This window comes from Littorina saxatilis, linkage group LG8, assembly GCF_037325665.1.
Source record: "Littorina saxatilis isolate snail1 linkage group LG8, US_GU_Lsax_2.0, whole genome shotgun sequence".
Classification (NCBI taxonomy): domain Eukaryota; kingdom Metazoa; phylum Mollusca; class Gastropoda; order Littorinimorpha; family Littorinidae; genus Littorina; species Littorina saxatilis.
The window spans coordinates 24309963-24325392 of record NC_090252.1 but is presented as its reverse complement, the minus strand read 5'-3'; the positions used below and the strand labels follow the sequence as shown (position 1 = coordinate 24325392).

Here is a 15430-nt window from a genome sequence, read left to right as displayed (position 1 = left end):
ACATAGCCAAAACAAATAATAGGTGTGGTTACGGTAACATAGCAAAAAAAAATTAGGTGTGGTTACGGTAACATAGCAAAAAAAATAAATAGGTGTGGTTACGGTAACATAGCCCCAAAAAATAGGTGTGGTTACGGTAACATAGCCAAAAAATAGGTGTGGTGACGGTAACATAGCCAAAAAATAGGTGTGTTTACGGTAACATAGCCAAAAAAATAGGGTAGAAAGGTAGGCAATCACTTTTTTTTTAAACGTTTTTTTCTAATGTGTACAAATTAAACCTACTTGCCAGGGAAATAAGTGTGCGACTCGGGAGCTTTCGCTTTCATTGCGTTTTCTGCACTCGTTTACTTGTTTTTTGGGGTATTTTTTTGACAAATGTAATAACAAGTTATAGGGTCGACCCCAAAAAATAGGGTAGGTCGGGTTACCGAAACCACACCTATTTTTTTTTAGGCCTTACTTCTGCTGTGATTAGAGGTCGGTGTGTTGGTGTTGTGATTCTTGAACTAATTTTAGGCGAGCGCAATTTCCAAGAATTAGTGCATCATGCATTAGCAATACAAATTTATCTTTAATAACCTCGTTTATTTATATGGTACTTTCTATGATCCTAATCTCATTTGGGGCTCCCTCTGTTTCTGGCTCTTTTTCAACTTCAAAATTAAACTGTAAAAATAAAGCAATGCTTGTTGTCATTTTAAGCCCATTTTTATGGGCAACACACACACACACACACACACACACACACACACACACACACACACACACACACACACACACACACACACACACACACATACACACACACACATATATACACACACACACACTAAAAAAAAAACCCACCAAAGATGAACACATTGAGTGGAAAAATAGTTTATTCACCGATTCTTGTTTTATCTCTCCAGTAGTGCCCACACGAAGCCAGTCACATTTAAATCAATAATACAGAAGCGATTGTCATGAATCAAGTGAGACAAAATGTGTGCCTTTTTTCATTTTGACTCTATCATGTTGAAACCCATGTACAATATAATGAATATACAGAGCTGAAATTACGAAATGTATATACGATTTTTTGTCGCCACTCAATGCACTTTGATAAGAAAAGGACATCTGTGCATTGTTGATGGATCTGTTAAAAGAAATAGTATTTATTTATTCAAATCATTATATATAATCGAGTTCAAATGTTACCCTATGAGTTTACAGATTGCTTGATTCAAAGCCGGGACCGTTTAAAGTAAGCAATACATGCTTACTTTGTTATTCTTTTTAAAATTACATTTTATTCAATGTCTTTGTTTAATATACACATCCAATACTGGACCAATTATATTAAAAGGCGAAACTTTTCAATTTCAAACAGTTAATTATGTTGAACCACTGATGTTTTGATTATTTTCAATTAGAGATGAGGAGTTAAAAAAAAAGAGAGCAAGAGGTAGTCATTCCGCTGATTAGTATAACAGCTTAACAAAGGCCCAACCGAAAGGCTATCAGAAAATGACAAATTAGACGACACACGTGACGGTGTTACACTGATTCCTTCGGAAAGGTGATCTGGTAAACTCTGATGATTTAGAGCACGCAACTTTTCTTGTTTCCTGCGCGATTACTACCTCACGTATATACGGTGACCCAAACAAATACCTACTAATATATTGGCTTCTGATATGGGATGATAATAGCACACAGTTTCAAGTTTATATGTTAAATAGTCTGACTTTTATGCTCTTTCCGGATTTGGGGACTGACTCAAAAGTACGAGTGGTAGCCACACTTACCCGATTTGAGACCTCCAGATCTGTACCTGTTGTTTTTTCTGAACGGTCTTGCATACAAAAACCATCCTCAGACAATATATGAGTTGAAACAGCAACTACAAGGAGTGTGAGGGTTCAAGTCGGATGAGTGTGACTACAGCTCAGCGTCAAACCTCCAACTGATGAGGAAATCTCAACATTTGAAAAAGATATTTTAAAAAGCGTACAAATCAAACCACTTGACCTACATTCTTCACACTTTCTAAAATTAGTATCCCATATCTCCAGCTGATGGATACCAAATATGAAGTAAATCGCTGATTTACTGTAAGAGTAATTATTATTTTGAAGGGTGGCATGTTTTTTGGGTCATCCTGTATGTGCTAGGAGGTTCATCGTGTTAAAAAACACTCACTTAAATAATCAGAAAGCGTGCTCGTTTTATAACGATCATAAGTTATGGACCTTGGCTGATGAGAAATCCCGTGAAAGAAGTAACAGGCCCATTATAATAACAGACGTTGGCAGTAGTACTACCGCATCTTAACCACACACTCTGCCCAACATCCAGTTCCACAACAGCCTGGCAAGACCCAACCTCTCCGTAGACAGGCGATTGGATTGTACAAACCACTGACTCGTCTACAACTACCTCAGCATCAGTTCTGTAGTAATAGCTCGAGGACGCGCTACCAGACGACATGGTGGCAGCAAAAAAGTAAGTGCCGTTCACGGGTACAGTAAATTTGCTGGTTGAAGAGTTGAACCCATTGCCTTGGTTGATTGACACAACAGGGAGAAGGACGGGATGGGCGTACGCGGTCGTAATTCTACTTGATGACCCTTTTGCGTGAAAGCTTACATGACGTACACTCTCCGTATCTGGAATAAAAAACATTGAATGATGACGTATAAATAGGGATTTAAAATATAGATATACACGTATATAAAATAAACCAATAACGAAAGCTCTAACTAAGTGGATAAATATATTGTATGAATAGATAAATAGATACGTAAATGAATCAATAAACACACAATTAAAGCAAGAACCACTGTGCCTATAAAGCAAAAACTGTTCGTGGTTCTCACATGTCCTTACTTGAAGATCTAAGTTTTTTTACACACACACACACACACACACACACACACACACACACACACACACACACACACACACACGCACACACACACACACACGACGACGACGACGACGACGACAACAACAACAACAACAACACTACCACAACAAGATGCTTTGCAGCCGATATAGATCGAAGAACTGATCGATTTTAAACTCACCGTTCTTGTAGTCGGAAAACTCAGTCCGCAGAATACCCAGTTCATTTTTCAGATCAGAGTTGTCTCCCTTGAGTCTGCCGTTCTCCGCTTGGAGCGCTGACTGCTGAGTCTCAATGACGGTCAGGCGACTTTCCATTCTGTTTGGAGAAAACAACAAAGATCGCCAATTTTTGTTTTCATTCTTCAAGGCTATAAATTATACACGATGTAACAAGTCCCGTTAAGCAATTATTAAAACATTCAGTATAAGTATCCTCCTAAACATCGACACTGAACTAAAAAAAGGTCTTCACCAAGAATTACTTCAGGCTGACCGAAACCCGTCGACCCAGACATTGCTGTCTCTGTATTATGTACACAAGGTAACTTTTCTCTCAAAGTCAACACTCCGAACACAGTTCACACCCATGCAAACACTACATCATGTTTGCTCTGAATCTCTCTCTCACACGCGCATCATTATCCTCTCTCTCTCTCTCTCTCTCTCTCTCTCTCTCTCTCTCTCTCTCTCTCTCTCTCTCACACACACACACACACACACACACACACACACACACACACACACACACACACACACGACACACACACACACACACACATACCCTCCCACTTCGCCCCCCATGCTTCGCAGCGGGACGGACCGCCCCCCCAAGCACTCGACCTATCCAGGCCATCAATGATGGCTGAGTGCTCCAACCGTGATGTACCCTTCTATCCGCCACTACACCCACACGTGGTGCAACTGCTAAATGTGATGGCTAGTCAGTTGTCGACTCGCCAGTAATTACACAGTGTGTGTGTGTGTGTGTGTGTGTGTGTGTGTGTGTGTGTGTGTGTGTGTGAGTGTGTGTGTGTGTGTGTGTGTGTCTGTGTGTGTGTGTCTGTGTGTGTATATGTGTGTGTGTGTGTGTGTGTTTTCTGTCATGTTGGTGTATGTATGTGTGTGTGTATGCAATCCTGTTCCTGAAATTTCGTAACCAAACGCCGGGGTTACCACGCGAGAAAAGCAACATTTATAGTACTGAGACTCTGCTTCAGTTCCAAGGAGTGAGTAGTGTATTCGCTCTTTTTTTTACTGCTGTGAAGTTATACAGTGGTGTAAACAGTGACGACTCTTTGATGTGCAGTCTATGTACCTAGATATATATGTGTGTGACATATGGAGCTTCCTTCGGTTGTGTGTCAGTAACGAGCCGTGAAGCAAAACTGTTTTGAAGTGACTAGATATATACAGACTTTCCTCAAATCGAAAACTGACTGACTTGAAGTGATTCACGATACGGACTCTCCTCTTGAGACTAAAAGAGTATGAGTGAACGGGCGTAAAGCTCTATAGCTTTGAGTGACAAGGCATATCTTCTGCGCCTTCTTGCAACAAGGACTTTTTTTATTTTTTTTATTTTTTTTACAGTAGATATTGCTGAATACGCTTATCTTTTTTAACAGTAGATATTGCTGACTACGCTGATCCTGATTTGCAAAGAACACTCTGCAGGTTCAACATTGTTTTGGTAACAGACTTTTGTAGGCAATAAGTATGCCCAAGGAAAGTGCGTTATCTGATCTCCGCCTTGCTCACTTGAATGTGTATCACTTGCGTAACAAAACCGCGGACATATGTGTACTGTTGAATCAGGGCAAACAACCGTTACATATATTAGGCATAAGCGAGACGAGACTTGATTCGAATGTTTCTGATGACTTTCTGAATGTACCCCATTACTCTATATTCAGGCGTGACAGTGTGAGACCGCAGCAAACTGGCCTCGCCGCCTATGTACACGAATCGTTAGTTAATTACACTCACCGTAGACCTGATTTGGAAGCTGAGAATGTTGAGTGCCTGTGGCTTGAAATCAAAATTAATAAGTCTACCCCTCTGCTCGTGGGTTTCCTGTATAGGAACCCTGCTGCATTGTCAAACTGGACAGATGATTTTATCAACCTAATGGACAGTATCAAGAGCCAAAATAAGCCTATATTAATATTAGGCGACTTCAATATCGATTTGCATAAACCACAGACAGCTTGGTGCACAACTTTGTCCCTCTTTGGCCTTCAACAACTAGTTGAAACGTCAACAAGAATAACTGCATCAACAGCGACATTAATTGACCATATATACACGGATAACAAAACAATGGTTTCGAATGTTAATGTGGTTAATTCTGGCATTAGTGATCATTACGTGACTTGCTGCTCATGGAACTATATAATCCCAAAATGTCATAAAAAAGGACACACAACCATCGAATATCGGAGCTTTAAAAAATTTCACGAGTCTAAGTTTTTCATGGACTTATCTTCAGCTCCGTTCCATGATGTGTTTAATTGTACTGAGGCTGAGGAGGCGCTTAATTGTTTCTCACGTATACTCTACCCGATTGTTGACAAACATGCCCCTCTGAGGCAACACCGAGTAAAATCCCCTACATTACCACCATGGCTTACTCCTGAGATTGTAGAAGCTATGGCACTACGTGATTTTTTTAAGGAAAATCAAAGGAAATCAGAATTTAAAGCACAACGCAATAGAGTTACTGAGTTAGTACGCCAGGCAAAAAGTAATCATTTTCATAAATTGGTTGAAGACAAAAAAGATGTTGCCACGCTTTGGCAAGCCATAAATGAAGTGTTAGGTAAATCCCAGAGAAGAAATAGCAGATTAAATAGCGCCATTTCTCCTGACAAATTCAATGAGCACTTTCTGTGTTTGGCTGATCGATTGAAACAATCTAAAAATGTAAATGAAGAAGTCGAGGGTGGGGACACCCTGTTGTTTAGACTAAAAGAATTTTGTAGTCATAAATTGAAATCACAAGATTCATTCTCTATCCCAACTATTGCCGTACATGAAGTTGGAAAATTTATAGAAAACCTTCAGAATAATAAATCCATGGGGCCTGACAAAATCCCCCCGTCGTTGCTTAAATTAGCCCTACCGTACATAGTGGAATCCCTAACGTATGTGTATAATCTTTGCATTGAACAAAATATTTTTCCTGATGCATTTAAAACGGCAAAGGTCGTTCCACTTCCTAAAAATAAAGATGTGTCTGACCCTAATAACTTCAGGCCAATTTCATTGCTTCCTATTTTATCAAAGCCTTTAGAGAAGCACATCCAGAAGAATCTTCTGAACTACATGGAAAGGTACAAATTATTTCACAACTTTCAATCTGGGTTTCGTCCGAAACATTCCTGTAGTACAGCTCTTTCATCACTATGTGATAACTGGCTATCGGCAATTAATCGTTCGGACATATCAGGGGCTGTATTTCTTGATTTTAAGAAAGCTTTTGATCTTGTAGATCACACATTACTTTTACATAAACTCGCATTGTACGTGAACAATCCCGCAACGTGTTCATTCTTTAAATCATATCTTGTCAACAGAACACAGTATGTTTCTATAAACGGTAAAACATCTCCCAAAGGATGTTTAAAGAGTGGAGTCCCCCAGGGGTCAGTTTTAGGGCCTATCTTGTTTTGTGTATTCATTAATGACCTCCCCCTTCATATATCTAATTCCAAAGTTAAAACGGAATTTTTTGCAGATGATTCGACGCTTCACACAAGCTGTAGGACTGTTCAAGAAATTGAAATTTCCTTACAGTCTAGTCTGAATGAAGTCAATAGTTGGTGTAACCAGAATTGTATGATAGTGCACCCAGGAAAGACAAAAAGCATGATTATTACAACAAGACAAAAACACCAGTCACGACCTCTTAAGTTAAATCTTTCTCTGGAATCACAACCTGTTCAGCAGGTAACGGAACATCGTGTTTTGGGTGTGATAGTCGATCAAGAATTAAAATGGCAATCTCATGTACATTATATTTGTCAAAAAGTATCCAAGAATTTGTTTCTGCTATCAAAGTTAAAGCAATATGTCGATATCGCAACACTAAAACTATTTTATCATGCCCACATCTTATCCCATATTAATTACGCATCAACTCTTTGGGATGGCGTCTCTGATATTCACATGAAAAAATTAAACTCTCTACATCGTCGGGCAGCTAAAATCATGGTAAATGGTCCACAATTATCAGCTGATTTGAAGTTAAAGAATCTAAACTACCTGCCGCTAGTTAAACAGTTACAGTTTAATAAGACTGTAATGATGTATAAAGTATATCATGGCGAAGTGCCCATCTATATTCAGGACCTATTTCACAGAGTCACCGAAAGGTACGGGTCTATCAATTTTCTACCACCAATACCCAGGATTGATTTGTTCAAAACTAGTCAAGCCTTCTCTGGCGCTATGGTGTGGAACTCCATTCCGTCTGTAATAAGATCATTAACCTCACTAAAGAGTTTTAAACAAGCTCTGCATAATCATTTTATGTCTACCTAGTTGGCTATACTAGTCTTAACACGTGCAAGTAGCTGTCAACAATTGGCAAAGCTTTATGAATTACACAAATATGTTCTTTATTATATGTATTATGTGGAATGTATGTTGCGATTTTCCATCATCACTTCATCATCATCATCATCATCATCATCATCATCATCATCATCATCATCATCATCATCATCATCATTATCATTTACACCATATAATCATTATTAGCATTAGTGTAAACGTTGGTATCGTGTGAATTTTACCGTCGATCACTTTCCATGTGTTAACATGTTGCATGTTTCGCTTTCGATTTGTATGTTGCTTACTTTGCCATTTTATTGTTTATGTTTATTTGCTTGTTTGCTTACTTGTCGATTGTTTGCTGGTTCGTTCGTTTACTTTGTTTATTTGTCATGTTGCTTTACTTGTTTATCATTTATTAGATATTTGTATTAGAAGTAAGGACCGGTTGTAAGAAAAGGCGTCGCCTTAAACCTCTATCCTTGAAAAATAAAGTTCCATCATCATCATCATCATCTCTCTCTCTCTTACACGTTCAAAGAGTTACTTGAGCTTGTTTGTGCCTGGACATTCTGTCAATTGATTACGCCATCTGTCTCTGTATCTGTCTCTCGGCCTGTCGCCCTGTCTGTCTCTCTGTCTTTCTCTCTTTGTCTCTTCCCACTTTCACTCCCCACCCCTCCTTCTTACCGGTCCACGGAGATACCAGCAATTACAGGTTTTGGGATGAGTCCGGGGAGACAAGCAGCGGCGGCGGAGTGCGCGGGAATTCGGCAGCTGTAGTTGCCTCCCTTGATGGGGTTAGTAAGCAGCAGCTGAAACTGGCCATCATTGTAGGTGGAGCTGTTTCCCTTGCTTCCATCCGGGAGCTGTGGATATTCAAACACACCCCTCGTGTAAATCGGAGTTAAGTAGTCCATGAATTTACACGATGTAAGGGCTTCCAACTTGGACATAATTATGATACGAAACATAACGAACAGCTAGCTTGCCTGATTTCTGAACACTGAAATTGGAGTGTGACTGTGTGTGTGTGTGTGTGTGTGTGTGTGTGTGTGTGTGTGTGTGTGTGTGTGTATTTGTGTGTGTTAACGTGTAGGTCGACCTAATCGTCTTTGTAGTGGGCGGAAAACCCGATAAATATGAGACGAATAAAAGAACTAAGCTGTGCAAAATAAAAGAAAGAATGACAAGGGAACATACCGTCCACTCCACTTCAAAAGGGGGATAAGTCAAGTATGTAAAAGTCCCGCAACTCAGGACGACGTGAAACTGTTGGTCAGAGTTATCCCACATTGCCTTCACTTCCTCACTCACGTGAAGATAGCCATCTGTGGTCATCAGGCTGTCTGCAACGAAAAAACGGGATTCTATTTAAATGTATGACAAAACAAAACGTGACAATCACATCAAATCAAATGTATGACAAAACAAAACGTGACAATCACATCAAATCAAATGTATGACAAAACAAAACGTGACAATCACATCAAATCAAATGTATGACAAAACAAAACGTGACAATCACATCAAATCAAATGTATGACAAAACAAAACGTGACAATCACATCAAATCAAATGTATGACAAAACAAAACGTGACAATCACATCAAATCAAATGTATGACGAAACAAAACGTGACAATCACATTAAATCAAATGTATGACAAAACAAAACGTGACAATCACATCAAATCAAATGTATGACAACACAAAACGTGACAATCACATCAAATCAAATGTATGACAAAACAAAACGTGACAATCACATCAAATCAAATGTATGACGAAACAAAACGTGACAATCACATCAAATCAAATGTATGACAGCACAAAACGTGACAATCACATCAAATCAAATGTATGACAAAACAAAACGTGACAATCACATCAAATCAAATCAAATGAGGCAGAGGGCTGAGCAAGATTTACAGAACAAAGGAAAGTTTAAGCGCTCTAAATGCACTGAGCAAATTGTGTGTAGAGGACAAAGGTCGCTCGTTCATTACAATGCTCGTTATTCTCTCGTGTGCCAGGAGCTTGGTTCCGTATAATGTGCCTTTCACATGGCAGACTTCCAACCAATTTTCACCAATTTTTGCTTGTTTAAAATCGCACCAGAGTTGTCGAGGCGAAGTCGGCGAAAAGTCGGCCATGTGCCTTGACGATTGAGGGTCGATTTAAGGAAGATTTAGCAGCGACTCAGTCGAACACTCAGTTGAGCGCTGCTCGACTCGGCCGTGACTTGCAAAGGTTTTGCACAGGCTTTCCTTATTGAGCTTAGTGATTGGTACGCTCAATCAGCTGAGTTTTACATGTAGGCCTACATAACAGTCCCTCGAATCATTCAAATCTGCACTCAAGACATTCCTTTTTTCCAAATAATCCATGCATTCTACACTGCCCACCCCATCCCACCCTGAATAACTGTACATATTTTAATGGTTGATGGTGTGTGTGTGCTAGTGACTTTAAGTCTCCGTGTGTGTGTGAATGAGTGTATGTGCGCCTTGAGTCGCCTGTTGGTGAGATATGTGCGCGTTATAAATATTCGTATTATTATTATTATTATTATTATTATTATTATTATTATTATTATTATTATTATTATTATTATTATTATTCCACATCCCACTATTATGCTCTTCCCGCATTAGGAGGTATCTAGCTCCGGCTGAACTGGCCGATAATCGCTGATCAAAACTAGTTTGAGCGTTTGCACTGTTCACATAGGCAGCGATTTTGATTTGACTTGGCGCCGACTAAAATCGTTTACAAGTTTGGGGAAAGTTGGTAGAAAGCCTGCCATGTGAACGGCACTTAACTATCACTTACTCTTGTTGCACATTGCGTATGCATTTGGAGCGCGTGCGTCGAATTGTTCTGTTCATGTTTTAAACTTGTCCAACGGACATTCTTTCAACGTACTCACCTCCGACTCGAACCACTGCAGTGTGACGGTGCGTGACGAAGGCACCGGAAACATCATGGCCGCTGACCTCAATAGAGTAGTTTCCGGTGTCCGACACTTTCGCGTGTCTGAGATACAACCCTCCTGTCGCCACGTGAAGCACGCGGCCAGTGTATGAGGGCATGGACAAGAAATTGCCGTTTGCGAACATGGCGATCATCTCTTGCGACCGGCCGGAGTAGAACCATTTGATGTCTGCGATTCCTTCCGTCGTTGCCTTGGAGACGTTCCAGGGAAGGAGGAGGTTGGCCCCTGCGCATGCGTAAACCGGCTGGCCATCTTTGAGGTCGTCTGACCAGGTTATTGCCGTAAAGCCTGCAATGTGAGTGACATTGCGAGTGTTGACTATGACACAGTTTGACAGAGAACTGTCGCAGATAGAATAAAACAAGTCGCGTAAGGCGAAATAACAACATTTAGTCAAGCTGTCAAACTCACAGAATGAAACTGAACGCACTGCATTTTTTCACAATGACCGTAGTCCGCCGCTCGTGCAAAACGCAGTGAAACTGACGAGCCTGTTTAGCGCGGTAGTGGTTTCGCTGTGCTGCATAGTACGCTTTTCTGTACCTCTCTTCGTTTTAACTTGCTGAGCGTGTTTTTAATCCAAACATATCATATCTATATGTTTTTGGAATCAGGAATCGACAAGAAATAAGATGAAATTGTTTTTAAATCGATTTCGGAAATTTAATTTTGATTATAATTTTTATATTTTTAATTTTCAGAGCTTGTTTTTAATCCAAATATAACATATATTTATATGTTTTTGAAATCAGGAAATGATGAAGAATAAGATGAACGTACATTTGGATCGTTTTATTAAAAATAAAATTAATTACAATTTTCAGATTTTTAATGACCAAAGTCATAAATTAATTTGTAAGCCACCAAACTGAAATGCAATACCGAAGTCCGGCCTTCGTCGAAGATTGCTTGGCCAAAATGTCAATCAATTTGATTGAAAAATGAGGGTGTGACAGTGTCGCCTCAACTTTTACAAAAAAAACGGATATGACGTCATCAAAGACATTTGTCGAAAAAAATCAAAACAATCTGGGGATATCATACCCAGGAACTCTCATGTAAAATTTCATAAAGACCGGTCCAGTAGTTTACTCTGAATCGCTCTACACACAAACACACACAGAGAAAGACAGACACACACACACACACACAGACACACATACACCACGACCCTCGTCTCGATTCCCCCTCTATGTTAAAACATTTAATCAAAACTTGACTAAATGTAAAAACAACAAGAAAGGTAAGTTGTTGGAACGTTTGTTATTGACAAAACAATACGTTGCAGTCACAAATATATCGAACCAACGGTCTTTTGAGTGAACAGACAAACAATTTGTGACAAAAACTTAGCTTGATGGAATTTTCGGCCGCTCGCCAGGAAGGCACAACGATTGCATTTCATTATTTTTTTGTAGATAGAAATAGAAGATGGACACTTGCACTGATGCTTTGAACATGGGGTTAGGGCTGTGTGTTTGTGTGTGTGTGTGTGTGTGTGTATGTTTGTGATTGTGTGTGTATGTGTGTTAGTGTGTATGTGTGTGTGTGTATGTGTGTACGTGTGTGTGAATGCTTGGGCGTGTGTGTGTGTGTGTGTGTGTGTATGTGTGTGTGTGTGTGTGTGTGTGTGTGTGTGTATGTGTGATGTGTGTGTGTGTGTTGTGTGTGTGTGTGTGTGTGTGTGTGTGTCTGTGTGTGTGAGTGTGTGTTTGTGTGTTTGTGCCTGCGCGTGCGTGTATATAGGTGCATGTACGTGGGTGTGCGTTTGTGTGATTGTTTTCTTTTGATTTTAATTTCTCGTCTGTTTGTCTGGTTAACATTTGTTTATTTTTACTTAGTTCATTTTACTTGGCTGTGCTCTGTTGTCCGGTTGGGAAAGTTTTGCTCATGCGATATGCTTAATCTGTACGCTTCGCAAGTGTACTCGTTGTTGACCTCGAGAATTAGAGGCATACAGCAAGCTTGGTGGTTATCACTTCGTTATCGCAAAAACTAAGTGTGTTACTGTGTGGTTTAAACTCTGCTTCAAAAAGGGTCCATGTGAGTGACCTAGATTTTAGGTATGGTTATAACTAGAAATTCTGCTTGTCTGCCTGTCTTCTGTCTGTCTGTCTGTCTGTCTGTCTGTCTGTCTCTCGCTCGCTTGATCATCACGTCCGATGAAGAAAGAGGCGAAGAATTGACGGACACGTGTTTGTGTAAGGGCAATTCGCAATCATTAGTCGATCTTAAACAAATAAATAAATAAATAGATAAATAAATAAATAAACAAATAAGTAAACAGATATACATATACCGTAAAGTACCTTGTAAGCGCCCAGTATCGAGTAAGCGCCCACCCCCCACTTTTAGTCCAAAACCGTGCATAGGGTATAGTACCTTGTAAGCGCCCACCCCCCACTTTACACCATTGAAATCAGGGGAAATGAAAATTCCGCACTTGATCTGCTAGTTTTGTGAATGATTTCCCTTTCTTGCAAACCCTATCAAACGCCTGCAAGTGACAAAGTCCGATGATTACAAGATGCCGCGGATCAAATCGTACACCGTTGCATTTGAGTTGTCAGCTCTTGACTATTTGGATAATAACGCCAATGGAAATGTGTCGCAAACAGCAAGTGAGTTTGGGGTAGATAGAAAAAGGATACGAGAATGGCGAGAGAATCGCGATACCCTGTTACGTCACCAGGCCGGAAAGGAAAAGAAGAAGCTCTCTCTCTCTCTCTGATCTCTCTCTCTCTCTCTCTGATTTCTCTCTCTCTCTCTCTCTCTCTGTGATCTCTCTCTCTCTGTGATCTCTCTCTCTCTCTCTGATCTCTCTCTCTCTCTCTCTCTCTCTCTCTCTCTCTCTCTCTCTCTCTCTCTCTCTCTCTCTTTCTGCCGAAAAGTCTTTGGCCAAGTAAAAATAATAGACTTCTGCCCATTTCCAGAAGACGTAGGCCTACCCCTTGTTCAAGGGAAACAGAGACACAGTGCGGCCGACAGCGGCACCTCTGCAGACAATAAAAGAATGCGACGACATTTGTCTCCCCAAGCTCTTCTAATGACAATACGAACATGAAAAACAATGGAAGATGAAAAAAGAAAGAAGATATGATTACGAAGTGATCAAAGTTCACATGTCTTACTAAAAAACTGCTCGTGCATAGGGTGTAGTACCTAGTAAGCGCCCACCCCCTACTTTGGGTCGGAATTGGTGCACAGGGGGGGGTGGGCGCTTACAAGGTACTTTACGGTATATATATATATAGATAGATCGATAGATACATAGATAGAGATATAGATTAATAAATAGATAAAAAGGTAGATAGATAAATAGATGAATGGACGGATGGACGGACAGACCAACAGACCGACAGACAGACGGACAAACAAAATAATAAATAAGAAAGAAAGAAAAAAAAAGAAAAAAAGAAAAATAGCAAGCAATAATTAGTTAGAATACATAAATAATTCAATAACTAGGGTTAGGGTCAGATAGATAAATAAATAATTAACCAATAAATAAATTCATTCATACGTTAGACCCAAATATGCATTCTGATGTGACCGTTCTTCTACACCACGTGTCCTGAAGTTGACACGGCGGACAGAGGCCATGTTGCACTTATAACATAAGAAAGCATATTCTTCTTGTGCGTTCCTGTTGTCATGCTAAACTTTCAATGTTGTTGATGACAAAAAGTCTGCAGTTTAAGTCATATGAAAAGAAATGAATTAACTTTATAATCTCAATAATGAGAAATTACAGTTCGCCGCAAGGATTTCGCTGGACCCCACAGTTTCTCCGCCAGGTCCATTATCTTCGGCCAGAGTTCGTGTATCTAGTCAGAATAATTATAATCATGACTGTAACGATCACCTACCTGGCAGAAAAGCCACGAACACCAAACACAGCATCCGTAGAACGACCATTTTTGCAGTTAAACTGGAATGGCCGGTGTTGTGAAACTAGCAACTGTCACAGAGGGCAACTTCTGTCCTGTAGACCAAGCAATGTTTTCTGCCTTTTACCCTTTTGACTTTGATCTGTAGCTGTCTCAAGGATGTACTTTTTTGTTTAACCTTCAGCGTTATCACCTCTGACACAGACTCAGTTATCGTCTCGATCGCTCATGGTCTTTATATAGCACTTTCTCACTTCTAGTCAAGTACGAGTTATCTTTCCATGCTCTTCAACGAAGGAGAAACGCTGGGTTAGTTCCGGTATCTTCTAGATCATGGCGTCTGCACTGAAAGAAAGCTCGCTCAGAGTGTGTGGTGGTGGAAAGCAGTACTGTGTCATTTGCCATAACTATCGTGGAAAAATTATTGAAGGAAGAGTTGTCAGGCTACATAAACTTCCAACAAACAAGCAACTGAAATTGTGTCTTTCGTTCTCGTTTTGTAATTGTTTTCGTTTTCGGTATTGACACAGATTGTGTTCGATAATTCAAACTAAGTTTTCCTTGCTGTTTTTCTCCCTTTTTTTTTTTTTATATATATATATATATTTTTTTTTTTGTCTCATCTCTTTTTTCAAAAAATGTGTCGCATTGATAATAATCCGCCATGAAATTTCAGGAATGTTTATGTGAGCACTTACCATAAGTTTTAAACTTGTTGTGCTCCTTCTTAATGATGTTGTTATATTATCATGTGTCTGTTTACGAATAAAATACTGTTTAAAGGAACTGAAAAGAGCTTGGGAGCAGCGCCTACGTGTTACTCTTTCTCAGTTTAGAAAATGACAAGATTTTGTGCAACTTGACAGAGTGACTTTCTCGTCTAGTTAATCAGATGGGTATTATATGTTCATGTACATAAAAGTGTAAAAGAATGTTGTTGTACAACATACTTCCTTCAATCATTAGTGCATTTTGCTCTTGTCTGTGTGAAACAGTAACAGGCACATGAGCTGTAAGAAGGACTGCCGTGTCTCAGTATGACTGTAGTCTCTAGTGTCACTATAAATCTCAGTCATTGACTCTGTGTATGTCACTCA

The 15430-nt window shown here is 39.7% G+C and overlaps 1 protein-coding gene across 1 annotated transcript; it reads right to left on the bottom strand.

Annotated features, from left to right (window-relative positions):
* Positions 1-871: 871 nt before the first annotated feature.
* LOC138973103 (uncharacterized) lies at positions 872-14569 on the bottom strand. The gene is made up of 6 exons (XM_070345764.1): positions 14313-14569; positions 10378-10731; positions 8650-8795; positions 8137-8315; positions 3072-3208; positions 872-2651 (listed from the first exon to the last, which is right to left on the bottom strand). The coding sequence occupies exons 1-6, from the start codon at positions 14359-14361 to the stop codon at positions 2227-2229; spliced, it is 1290 nt and encodes a 429-aa protein (XP_070201865.1). The 5' UTR covers positions 14362-14569; the 3' UTR covers positions 872-2226.
* Between the last annotated feature and the right edge of the window lie 861 nt (positions 14570-15430).

Coding starts and splice junctions, on each gene's coding strand:
- LOC138973103 (XM_070345764.1), bottom strand. CDS start 14,361: ATGGTCGTTCTACGGATGCTGTGTTTGGTGTTCGTGGCTTTTCTGCCA. Junction 8,796..10,377: donor TGCAGTGGTTCGAGTCGGAG/GTGAGTACGTTG, acceptor TTTTCGTTGCAG/ACAGCCTGATGACCACAGAT. Junction 3,209..8,136: donor GCTGGTATCTCCGTGGACCG/GTAAGAAGGAGG, acceptor TTCTCCAAACAG/AATGGAAAGTCGCCTGACCG.